The 13519-nt window shown below is 31.0% G+C and overlaps 1 protein-coding gene across 7 annotated transcripts in view; it reads left to right on the top strand.

The window, feature by feature from the left end:
- axo (axotactin) overlaps nt 1-13519 on the top strand; it is a 368436-nt gene that overhangs the window by 189596 nt on the left and 165321 nt on the right. For all 7 annotated transcript variants that reach the window (XM_081747155.1, XM_081747148.1, XM_081747149.1 and 4 more), the window contains 4 exons: nt 4594-4705; nt 7916-8165; nt 9048-9232; nt 11049-11219. In XM_081747155.1, coding sequence (XP_081603281.1) covers nt 4603-4705; nt 7916-8165; nt 9048-9232; nt 11049-11219 — 709 coding nt within the window. In that variant the 5' untranslated portion in view covers nt 4594-4602. The remainder of the gene's footprint in view (nt 1-4593; nt 4706-7915; nt 8166-9047; nt 9233-11048; nt 11220-13519) is intronic.

The raw sequence follows: 13519 nt of genomic DNA, 5'->3' as shown, positions 1-13519 counted from the left end.
CATATATAAGAAATATTTTAAATTCACAAAATTTCTTAAATTACAATGATGATGTGGTGTTCTGCCCGAAGGTAGGCCTTTGGTCCATGGTAGTTTGTCATTGCCTTTCATGGTATGATGATGTCGTCCTAAGTAGTGAGGAAATGATCAAAGTAAAAGATTCTGGAAGTGTTCTGGAGGAAGATGCTGAGTGAAATATGGCTTCGATTACGATTGTAATGAAACCACAAACTAAGAATTAAAAAAGACATACACTAAAGGTGTTGTTCAGGATTTTTTCTAGTTGGTGGAATAATGTAATGAAACCACGAACTAAGAATTTAAAAAATCATCATTAATTTTACTCATAAAAATCATAATTTGTGGGTGAAACTAAACGAAGATTCTCTCTAATGTTTTAAATTTCGTGTACGTTCATAATAAATTCTTTAAAACCACATGGACGTGTAATGATGAAATTGTTGGAAGCAAAATAGTTTAGAATTGCCTGTATACGAACAATTGGAAGCAAACCTTAGGGTAAATTAAAGTTTACGAAGGGGTTTAGGTTTCAAGTATGATAGGTGTTGAGTGCGCCCTCTTAGGGACCACAAAACGCACTCTTTGGGACACTGGTCCTTAAGAGTACGCATTTGAGTTTTTTAACTTTTTAACGTATATCTCCATTTGTACATCTAGTAGTAAACTTTTCTATTTCTTACAATGTAGCCTAAACTTCAATTAAAATTTTGTACAATTTATATAATTTTTGCTTCATTACTTTCGGAGCTATTTGAAAATGAATATTAAGTGCGTGCTCTTTGGTAACCTTCCTCTAATGGGGGCCCTTTATTTGTCCAGCTGTCCATTGTTAATGACAAATTATTATCTACGCTGCATGCTACATGTTGCCAGTCCGTAGAGAACGTAAACACCCTATGTGCAAAATTGAGCAAACTAATGACACTTTTGGGAGCAGAGTAGCAGGAGGGCCCCCATTACGTCATAGGAGCCTACACAACGCAAACTACTGTTGATACATATAAGTTTAATAACTTGTCTTTTTTATCCTATAGCTTGGGAATGTAAATACACTTTTTTCTCTAATTTTTGGGGCCTCCAAGAAAGTGGGGCCCCAAGTGATAGCTTGTTTAGCTTATACGTACATCCGGCACTGCTTGTATCACGTGATGCTTGTTAATTTTTGATCTACGGGACCTAATAATAATAATAATAATAATAATAATAATAATAATAATAATAGCATATTGTTTGGAAATGAATCCTGTCTTTTTTGTCCCTGTAGAATATGAGTTATACAATTACTTTTTAATTGTCTCTCAAATCTAATTCTCGTCTCTAATAATTTCCATATTTCTCTATTTTTCAACGATTAACTATTTACTAGTTTTGTAACATTTTTTACCACTACTTTTTTAGCAAATTATTTTTATTATGTATTAACTTCAATAAATTAATTTGTATTATTGTGTCATTGTTATGATATTTATTAGTAACTAATTTTTACAATTTAATGTCATCAGTATCCAAAGGAATTAGTATATAATTCTTTACTTTTGGGGATCTTTTCTGAATAAACAAAAACTAAGTGTCCTAGTGGAAACCTTCAGGTTATATATTTTTTTTTATGATGGCTTACATTGCAATGTAAAGAACCTACTTTAACTCTTATACGTTCTACTAGATAAATATCTTTCAAACCAACGAATGTATTCTTATAAGAAAGATAAACTAATACTCAAAAGTAAGATATCCTGGAATTAAATAGAATTAAAAATTTTCGAGATTTTTGTGCAAAAACAGATGAAACTTTAAAAAAATATGTTGATTTGTTCTTATAAAATTAATTCATTTTGTAATACCCATATAACATAACTTTTACATCAATATATATTGTACATTTACATTTAAATCGAATCCTTTGAGAACGCTTTACTAAAGTTGTTGTTATGTAGTTATTAAATAATTTGTCTATCACCAGATATTTGTCGTGGAGTCCGTTTCACAAAAAGTGCCAATTTTATAACACTATTGTAAAATCAATAACACATTAGAAAGATATTACAAATGACTTTTCAGTGAACATATTTCATAATATGTTACGACTTGTAAATCACTTGTAGGAATTCGTGTTTTGTGAATGGGTTCTTGGTTAAATATACACTTAACTTCTATACAGAAGAAAATAAACTAGTATATAGTGAAATATTAAATATTTTTTTGTATCAAACTAGTAGCATGTTCAGTCGCACAGGTTCAAGTAATGTGGAATATTGTTCGAACTCTGATTGGTGGTATAATAATAATAATAATAATAATAATAATAATAATAATAATAATAATAATAATAATAATAATAATAATAATAATAATAATAATAATAATAATAATAATAATAATAATAATAATAATAATAATTTCTTTTACATATAATGCTGTAATTGTAGAAATCTGTATTAAAGCACTATTCTAACCATATTCAGAAACGTAAGTAATTTTAATTTAACAGTTTCTTTAATATCTTACCAATTTTTGACTGAGTTCTCAATTATAATTTATTTGTCGTCAGACTTTTTTACTATCAGGAATTTTGAAAAAAAAAATTAAAATATGAGCTGTTATAACCTATTCCAGTGATACACAGGATGATGGTCTCCTTAGTAAATAAAATATAAAGGAAATCTTTCAGTAGTTTAGATATAATGGTAATTTCATACGTAGAACAGGACTACTATTACTACTACTACTACTACTACTACTACTACTACTACTTCTTCTTCTTCTTCTTCTTCTTCTTCTTCTTCTTATTATTATTATTATTATTATTATTATTATTATTATTATTATTATTATTATTATGTGCAATAAGATTTTTAGTTTATTCTAGAAAATGAATTATACAGTGAGTACCTTATAAATAATATCTCATACAAAGCACTAACTCACAAAGTAAGGAAAACAAATTTATTTGTAAGAACGATACAAAGAACTCTGTATTAAGCACCTTACTTACTATGTTTAATAACAGAAGACAGGACTCTTAGTAATTAGGGTTGTGTAAGGATTTTACTACTTTTATAATGTTTTATCCTGTTACAACAACATTTCATACATGAATTTCTTGTTTAAATAGTTATATTTATATTTTATTATTAGACAATCTAATTATTAAGATTGGGGCTATTTTAGTGTTTTACTTTGTTATATTGTATACTCTTATGTGGTACTAACATTGAGTTCTAAGCCTTCAGTTGTATTATGTGCAAAATATTCAATTACCTTGTACATTGCTATATTTGGCTAACGTTGTTCTTAGCACTTTAAATATGTTATTAAATTAAATTAAATTATTATTGCTGCTGCATTTTTTTGGGGTATGGATAGGAGGGCACCTCAATTTGGAAAGCAACAATTAAATGTTAGAGGAAGCATTGAAACAACATGTTTTTCAAATACACGAAAGTAATCCTCAGGAAAATTTCATTGTTGCTGTATTACTCCTATTCACATGTTGAATGATTAGCACATACGTTCTTATTGGATTTAGGATACCAATGCAGAATTTCAATCTACACTGTGACCACACAGGATTCCAAGTAAATACGTAGAATTAGGTTAACGACGTTGTTGTGCTTATATATAATATTAAAAGTGTTTCTTCATATTATACTTACTCCGTGCACTAGTCTCAAAGTTGGCCATTATATTCTCATTCATAATTGTGGAAAATGAAATAATTATGTAGAAATAATAACTAAAACATGTTGCGCAAACTTTTACTGATTGTTTTGTGTTTATTTAGTCAGCTTAAACTAATTGTGCCTTTCATTTTCTTCAAACCTTAATTTTGGGAATGTATTTGATATCGAATGTATTGAAGCAAAACCATGATTAAAACCTAATATGTTTGATTCCAGCTGAACATTTCTAACTACATTAAAAGCTGTTAACTCACCACTTCTCTACTTAGCCTAATTGTTACATTATATTTTGATATTAGGTATGCATTAGGCCTCCTTCTTATTTAGTAAGTTGGCCACTTGTCTATCTTGGAATTTTGCCATAATGAAGCAGCGTTATTCGTATACTCTTAATATTAAATTTGCCTCTATATATTGGACGTCTGAACATTTGGCAGTATATGCGATCAGCTTCATTTCTTATAAACCCTTGTTGTTGTTGATGTTATGTTTTGGGAGGCAAATGATCCCAAGAAAGGAAAGAATTAACTACTCCATTGAAAGTGACCCTTCCAAAAATACAGGTGATGGTACTGTTCGTTGTTTCTCACGTCTCGTGTCAGCAAATGTATTAACAGACCCCATTCATATTTCATATTAATCCAATCGATACGAAGTTTTAATTTTCCGTAACTTGGCCACTTATAGTTTTCAGTGGAACTGATGATGGCCAATATACACGGATTTCAGTGTAACTGTAAAACACGCGAAATTCAGACTAATTTTTTAGTAGCACCTATATAATGTTTGTGATATTTGACAACAGCATACTGTTAAGAAGATTTTTTTTTACTTGTCTAGTTTTATTAACGTGTGATATTTATTAACTTATTCGATTTTATTATTTTTGTAGGACAAAATAATGTTACGCAGCTGTCTTCCGAAGGCAGCCATCCTTGTCCTTTGCTTAGGATTTGTCACAACAGAAAATGAAGTCAATCAAACACATCATCATAATGTATCAGGTAAGTTTATAATGTAAATGTGTATGTTTACTACTCTAAAAACAACATTAATTGTTAAATCAACAACTTTTTTTAAAAGCAATTTAAACCGACTTCTAATGAAGAAAATTTGTGCACTTATGGCGAATTATGCATTATCCTACACACAATTATTGTATGTCATACTGCATGCGATGCAATGTTTCATAGTATAGCATCAAAGACTATAATTACACCTCGATTAATATATGTGGCCATCGAAGAAGTATACTCAAACAAAAGAAGAATCATCGATTTTGGTGCACCTATGTCGATGTTATGCGTGAACATATCCACAATATATATATGCACTTTTGGATTGTATATGCGTGGCTTTCTTTACGCTGATAAGAACCACCATCCACAGTTTCTGGAATTCGAACCAGGACCTATTGAAATTTGGCATTTTCGCGATTTTGAACAGCCCTAGCTGTAAAACTATGCACTTTTCGAGGAAGGTCAATATGAACTTTTTCTCTTATTTTGATGTGAGGAATCACCGCTTACAGTTTGTCGGTATAGTTCATTAACACCCTATATATATATATATATATATATATATATAGAGAGAGAGAGAGAGAGAGAGAGAGAGAGAGATAAACAGGTCGAATTGAAAATTTAAAAAAAAATCGGTGAAAAATTAGAGTTGAAATTCAAACATGGGATATGAAACGGGAAGTAATTTCATTATTTAGGTCTGTAAAAACTCCTGGAACGTACGAAATCATAAAACATTTCGTAAATTTTATATATTTACGTATGTAGTTATATAGGTTATTAATTTTGTAATCCGAATTTATCTGTAATATTTTAGTTTGGTAGTCAAAATTTCAAACAAAATAAGGAATAAAGCTATTATAGTTTTGTTAGTATCTTTTCAATTAGGTTTCTAATTTCATAATAATATGATTTCTTATGTGATTCGGATTCCACGTCTCATATAGCCTCGCTGCTGAAAGCGATGTTAAAATCAACTCAACTCAATATGATTTTATAACATCCATTTGGACTTCGATATATACAGATTCTGTGCAATAATACATAAACTTATGTACTGTAGAACGAAAGTTAGTCAAGCATACGTTTTATTTGATTAATCTCTTGCTCAACTATATTCAGGAATCTTTCCTTGTGCATACTAAACTTCATTCTGGTTGTACCCTTCATATAAATGTTAGAGTTTCCATATCTATCTTAGTTCCGGGTTCTCATATTTAATCCACATTTTTCCAGAAGACGTATATAAGAATAGTGCTTTCAATTTAATTTTTTCATGACATCGTTATTACGAATTGACACAAAATTTAACATGGTCTGTAAAGATTTTTTTTTTTGCTTTAAATTATGTGAAAGATAATGTGAAGCTTATGATTGAATGAAAACGTTTTGAGTACATGAAATAATTTTCTCTTAAAAGGCCAAGAAAACCGTTTTGAAGAAGTCTGGAGAGCAACTTCCTAAATCTTCTTTACTTTCAATTTAAACTTTTCATGATCTTTATATGAAATTTGGTTGTTCTAATTATGCTTTCTATATTATATGTGATATTTTGATTTCCGGTAGGCTAATTTCCGGTTTTCGACACTATTCATATTTTATGTTAAATTAAATGAAATATGTATGTACGATCATGGAGACTACTCAATACAAATAGTTTGTAAAATCAGAACAATCAGGATATATATTCAGGATATATATTGAGATAGATTACATAGTGTTTTAAAAGGCTTTTACATATATTTCCCAATGTTACAGTAAACTAGTTTAATTTTTTATATGATGTCTCTTGACCCGATCCTGTTCTTGATATATTTTTACGATTGTATATTGAATTTAATTGTAGACTGCGTTGGAGAAACAGTATACGTCAAAAAGACAGGTTTTCAGGAGGCGATTTTTTATTTTTATTTTACCAAGCATAAGTATGAATCACTTATATTAACAGTATCAAGACGCGATTATTTAACTCACGTTTAGAATTGACTTATGCCGAATTAACCGGAGGCGGAGCATGTCACATAGATCTCGAATTTTGACTTGTGTCATTTTGATCAATTTCTGACATACTGTTTCTCCCGCGCAGTCTAGAATTATCAGTAGTGATCTCATCCTATCTTTGTGCATTGCATTCGATATTGTTTGACTTCTCTGATTATTCTATGTGTAAATTCCATTAATACGATAAAAATTTAATTTTATTCCTACCTTACATCAAGCCATTTTTCGAATTATTGAAATACGAGTAATAAGCGTAAGCATAAGATATTTTCGAACTATCTCGTAAATGGTGCAAATTTGTTGAAAAATTAAAGCAAAACACACTTTAAGAAGATCCTGCTCGCACTGTAATTACCTTCGGGGGCACGGTGGCTCAGTGGTAGAGCGTTCACCTCTAGTACGTGGTTCGATCCCAACTTGCACCAGGTGGACTTTGTGGTGGACAAACACAGTGTTGGTGGGTTTTCTCGGGGTTTTACATTTTCTCCCACTTTATTTATTCCATCATTTTCATTCATTTCTCATCATCGTCATCGTCTCCTTTAGCTTAGCCAGCATAAACGTGGGACGTAAAACTGAAAGATTTTCATTTTGTAATTACTTTAGATTCATGATTCGCACTCCACTATGTTTGGAATGAAACAGGCTTTCGAATAAAGCTGCATACATACCTCAAGCAGTAAAAATTAATTCGAGAAACTTGGGAAATTTTCCCGAAAAATAAATTATTTAGCGATTGAAGCCCCATATATATCTGGTTCCTTCCTCAGTGGCAAGGTAAAAAGGATTAAAACGGAAAGGAGATAAAAGGAGTAAAACCAGGAGTACATACCACTATATAAAAGTAACATACAAAAAAGATCATGAGATGAACAGAGCAGAGTGAAAAAAAGAATGGACTGAATAAAAAAGAACGCAGTGTCTCAGACACGAGATTTGAATAAAAAGAACGATATCTTTTTTGTATGTTACTTTTATATAGTGGTATGTATTCCTGGTTTTACTCCTTTTATCTCCTTTCCGTTTTAATCCTTTTTACCTTGCCACTGAGGAAGGAACCAGCTGAGAGTTCCGAAACGTGAAAATCTTTAATTTTTTCAAGGGAGGATTTATTGGTAAGTAGCCAATTTTTTGTTATTTTTGAATATACCCCCATGCGCCCATGTAATTATAACTACAATAATTATTTTTCAGATCCGTTAGCGAATCATCTGCCTACAGAACCTCCTAAACCATTAGAGAAATCAAAGACTGAAGACAAGAGCCCAAAGTACAAAGATGAAAAACCTCAAACTAGCACAACACCACCTACAACGCTGCCATTAGATCATAGAGGAGAAGAACTAACATTTTCAGAGACTGGTCATCAGAAAGTGTTCACTTTTTCTCATTCCAACGCTTACATTCAACTAGATGCCACTGAAATTCCCAGCTTCCAATTAAGGTATTATTCATTACTTTTTTCAAATTTTATAACTTTTAGTACTGCAAATACATCATTTGAAATACCCTTTTCAATAAATTTTATAATAAATAAATAGCGACAATTCAGGTTTAGTCATCATTCGATGATCAACTTATTTCAAGGTTTCTGTTTCTTAATGCTTCTGTAACAATAACTTGTTAAAATTAGCTACAAAATTATGGAAATCCATCAGTTCATAGTTCTGAAATCGCTGAAACATGTTTTTTAAGTTTTAAAGAAAAGTTTTATCGAATTTTAAATATAAGTTTCATAGAGTTGTAAATAAGAGGTAAGAATGAAGCAACCTATATTGTAACCTTAAATTATATTTTATACTTTCTAATGCTATAAAGTACTCATAAATAGCTTCAGTGTATCCTAATAATCATTGTGTGAGTCTTCAGTGCAAGTGGTTCTTAGGTCTATTCTGTGCAGGGCTATATATATTCGATGTCAACCCGATATGCATCCAATCATAATCATACGTCTTGCAAATAAAATCAGAAAAATAAACACACTGCTGAACAAGTGTGGTTTAAAGAAGTGCAGTCTTGTTCAGCAGTGTGTTTATTTTTCCGATATGCATTGTAAAAGAATTGAGAAGGTATTTGAATTTAAAATGTAACGAACCCCAGTCTAGAGAGTCAGAAATAACAGCGATGGGAACCGATGTGCTTACCATAAATTACCCAACCACCATTTATTTGGATATAGTTCTTCTTGAGTTTTTACTATGTTATGTGATAATTAACATGAAACCTAAATAATAATAATAATAATAATAATAATAATAATAATAATAATAATAATAATAATAATAATAATAATAATAATAATAATAATAGTGCTATATATTTTCAGATATAGTCGAGAAATTAGCCTTCAGTTTAGAACAAGACTACCTCATGGATTGTTGCTGTACCACAGTGTCAAAAATCGTCCTGCTGACATGGAACCCTACGCCCTCTACATCATGGTGGAGAAAGGACAGTTGAAAGTTGTTCATGTCTTTGGCCAGGATTCTACATCTGTTATAGTGGGTGAAGGTAAGAGTAGAATAGTATTGTTAAATATTATTTGCTTTAGTATATTTTTTTGAAAAAAGAAAGTCAGGAGAAAAAGAACCTCGAAATCTAACTTCAAATTAAATTGCACGATGAAAAGTCAAATATTATTAACACTTTCGCCATAACTCTCTATATTGTATGTGCTGCTTTTGCCTTCGCACGTTATAAGGTTATACGATAGTTGGGGTAATACTACAATAGTTTGATCTTAATTGCGCCATATTTCTTTATTTTATTGCAAGGAGAACGTGGTCACTTCACTGGTAGTGTTAAAAAGAAAAAAAAGCAGTAATCATGCAAAAAAATATTGTTTTCGACAATAGATCTCCCCATCAGATGCAAATTATTGGCTTTAGTTTGTTCGCAAACAAATCACTGTTAACTTTTCGCCTTTTTGCAGCTAGTCTTCCAGTATATGTCCTTTTCAGTCCCAAAATATGCTTAGCATAAGCTTTCTCGCAGAAGTTTGACTCTTAATTCTTTTTTATTACTGATTCAGGGTTATTTCCTCTTCACACTTTCACTCTAGATTCTGGATTATAATTCTCATGTGGTTCGGATTCCACGTTAATCAGTAGGTCCACGTCTAACATAGCCTCGCTGCTGAAAGGGACGCTAAACTGAAAACCACTCCACTCTGAATTATAATGAAGGAAACACATTTCGTCTCCTGTGATTATACTGATCAAAATTTCGTCACCTTGATTGTTGTAGTGATTACAACCTTAAGTTTGCACAGTCAGTTATATATTTGCCCTGAGTTCTCTAAAGTGGAACTAACTTTAATTTTCCACAGTCAGTTATATATTTGCCCTAAGTTCACTAAAATAGAACTATTGAACTACTAAAAACGTATTTTACACAATAAATGTCCAAATGACACCACACAGATTAAAATTACTTTTAAACTTAATGTATTTTTCGAAGATTTTGGCTTCTTCAAATTCTGTAAGTCACTATACTGCTACGTCTCCATTCGTTGTATCTTTTCCAATCAATTATAACAAACTTATTACTGTAGAAACCATAAAGAACAAAACACTCGTTGTCCGAGTGATTAGTGAAACAACTATCTATATTTATATCATAAAAAAGACAAATCAAATCAATATTAATAATTATATTTTCTTCTTTTTCGTCTTTCTTCCTGGCTCGTGGTAGATTTAAAACATTTTTGCCCTGAAGATTAAAAATATTAAAATTTTATCGTTTCATAAATGGCTCTCGAACTATCGGGAATTGTTAATTTGGTTCACTTCGTACAAATTAACAAAGGATCCTGGACCAAATGTGCACAGAAATGCATCGCTTTTTTAGAAGTTTAGTATTGCATGTAAGTTGATTTCTCTATCGGCCAATGTATAGAAAATAAACATACCGCTTCTTTGACAGTTCAGTATTCCTGGTAATTTTTTAGATAGAGCACAATTTTCAGATATTAAATAACTGCTTTAGTTAATACAGATTTTTGAATGTAACAATTGAAGATTTTGGTGCTACAACTGAATAATTTCTTTTCTGGATTCAGAAACCATAACTCATTTTCGAATATTCTGGTTTTATGGCACCGCACAATATTTTACATTTTTAAAAGAATAAGTATATACAATTGAAATACTTCTTCGTCGAATATCATCGGAAACTTGCGTTTTGTTGAAATTTTCGTTTCTGAAAGTCTCATTTAGAAAATGAGAGTTTATCTTGTTCTTGCATTTTTAGTCATATTGTTAATGAAGTTATTCTTGTTTCACGAGTTGACTTATTCTTATTTCATGATCCTACGTACAAATTCTAGGTTTGAATAGAGACAAGTGGCACTCAGTTCGTGTGACAATTGACGCCGAGAAGGGAACTCTTGTAGCAGCTTTAGATGAAAGAGAACCTGTGGAGACAAGTTTGAAGGGTCTTCCTACAAATCCTTATTATGGAATCTCAGAAGATCATAATTCTGTTGTTTTAATTGGAGGTAAGCTAATAAATTATCTGTTAAATTATGTTTGATAATAGTGATTTTGAAAAAAGAAAGAAACAGAAGCGGAAGAGAACAAGGCCAAATATGGGGAGTGTGGAGGCTGGAGTTTCTTTCTTTTTTCTATATTTTTAAATTATTCAGGGGTCAGGGAAGTCTGGAACTTTCGTCACGGAAAGTCAGAGATCTTTTCTCCAAATTGTGTGGACACCCTGTTTACATTTCCAAATGAAATTATATAAATTAGGGCGTCTCTTCAAAAAAGTGGGGGGGGGCAACTGCCCCCTCTTGCCCCCCCCCTAATCGCCGCCCATGGTTAGTAAGATACAGCTAACTAGCATTAAGACAACAACAACACTCCAGTTAATTGCGGGAAGGCTTTCTGGTTTATGCTGCTTACACGTAAAGTATGCATTAAACTTATGCTAAGGAGCACAATATATAATGCATGTTAGTGAAATGGTAGTTGAAGTGGTGAACTGAAAGTGATAATGCTTTGATTTGAAACAGAAATTATACCAAGTGTTTCCTAGGTAGGTGGAACATCAGAAATAAGAAAACATATTATATCAAAAACCTTTGCCTAAAGATAAATATACTAACTATTGAAGAGTCTGTCAGTCATATGTAATCTTTAAGAAAGATCATATTACCTCATCGGAATATAGAGCTCACTTCTGGTGCGTGGCTCCCTGGTTTGATCCCAGCACCAAGTGGGCTTTGTGGTGGACAAACACCGTGTGCATGGTTTTCTCTTGTTCTCCGATTTCCTCTCACTTTCTTAGTTCATCTTTCATTTATTCTCATCATTACCTTTGTTCTTATTATTTCGTAACAAATACAGAAAATAATCTTAGGTAATTTTCATAAGTTAAAATAAACAAGATTTGTAAACATGCACAATTCTCTTCTAATATACTAAAAATTACTGCAAAATTATTTAGTTGAAATGTAGAACAGCTATTTTCCTTTGTTATTATTCTTAAAATCTATAAAATCCATAAATAATTCAATTCTACAGAAAATCAGTAAACACAAGATAAAAATTTACATAAATGAGGAGTGTTGATGTACTTTGCAGCAACCACTAAATTACTGAATGTATCATTATATATTTTACGAATACATTGTTATATGCTGATTTAAATCATTATACCTTTATTTAATAATTTATTTACGTCCCTTTTATCCACATTAAAATCACATATATTTTTATTGTCACGAGAAAATCATTCAGTTCTTCTCGCTGCTTCAATAGATAAAATTACACATGTACGATAATAAAAGGCCACACTCCTTGTAAAGACTACATTTTTGTAGCCAACTAGAAATTAAAGGGAATATTTTCACTAATAGATTGTTTTGTTATAGGTTTAACCAGAAATTGTTAAAATATCGTAAGAAATGACAGTCCATCTTTATTGTTCTATTACCATTTCAGGTAATTCGAGATACGATACGTGATCAAAAATATAATGACATACAAAAATCATTTAGCAAATGTATTTTAAGATATATTTTATGGTAAATTTCGAGTCTTCCAAGGAATTCTGGTTTCATATGTTACGATTAAGTAATCGAGAACATATTACATTATCATAATATGTTTACTTTAAACGTTTTCATTGCAACATTCAATATTACGTAACTGTTACGGTGCATTATTACGAAATATTCATTTCAGTGTTTCGAAATATGGAGGTAATTGGTATTGGCTTTGAAAGTAGAATCCTGCGAAGTTAGTTATTCAGACATGTATATAATAAAATCCCTGTCAGCAAAACTTACTGTAGTTGCACTTTCCGTGTTCAGAATATGTAATACTGTCAAAAGTCTCCAATAAAAAATAAAAATGAAATCGAATAATGTTTAATCACACTATTAATTGTGTTCTACTCTTACCGAACTAGTTGAAACATACATCAAGCACTCAGCCACTTGATTTTTCCAGTATAATATTCTGATGTTTTAATTGAGCAATAATTTGAGGTTTAATTGAAAGAAAACTATTTGTGTAATTGAAGGCTCTTGTTTTAAAATTCAAACACTCTGATTTTATCGAGTCAGTTTCCTATTTCGTCATACTTAGTTTTACTGAAAACTGAAAACTTTCCAAGAATCTGTGGCAATTTATCTACACAAATATTTCACTTGCCTTAGTTTACTCTTTTTGGGACTGTTATTTACTTATTTTTAAACGGAGTGAACCCTTTTCTTTACTTGAAACATTGATCAATATCGATACGGTCTAAGTATCGAAGATTTCGGAAATACCTAGATCTTTTACAGTATCTGGC

This window comes from Thermobia domestica, chromosome 18, assembly GCF_964235325.1.
Source record: "Thermobia domestica chromosome 18, izTheDome1.hap1.1, whole genome shotgun sequence".
Taxonomy (NCBI): Eukaryota; Metazoa; Arthropoda; class Insecta; order Zygentoma; family Lepismatidae; genus Thermobia; species Thermobia domestica.
Note: the sequence above shows the minus strand (reverse complement) of the source record. Positions and strands in the feature narration are given on the sequence as shown.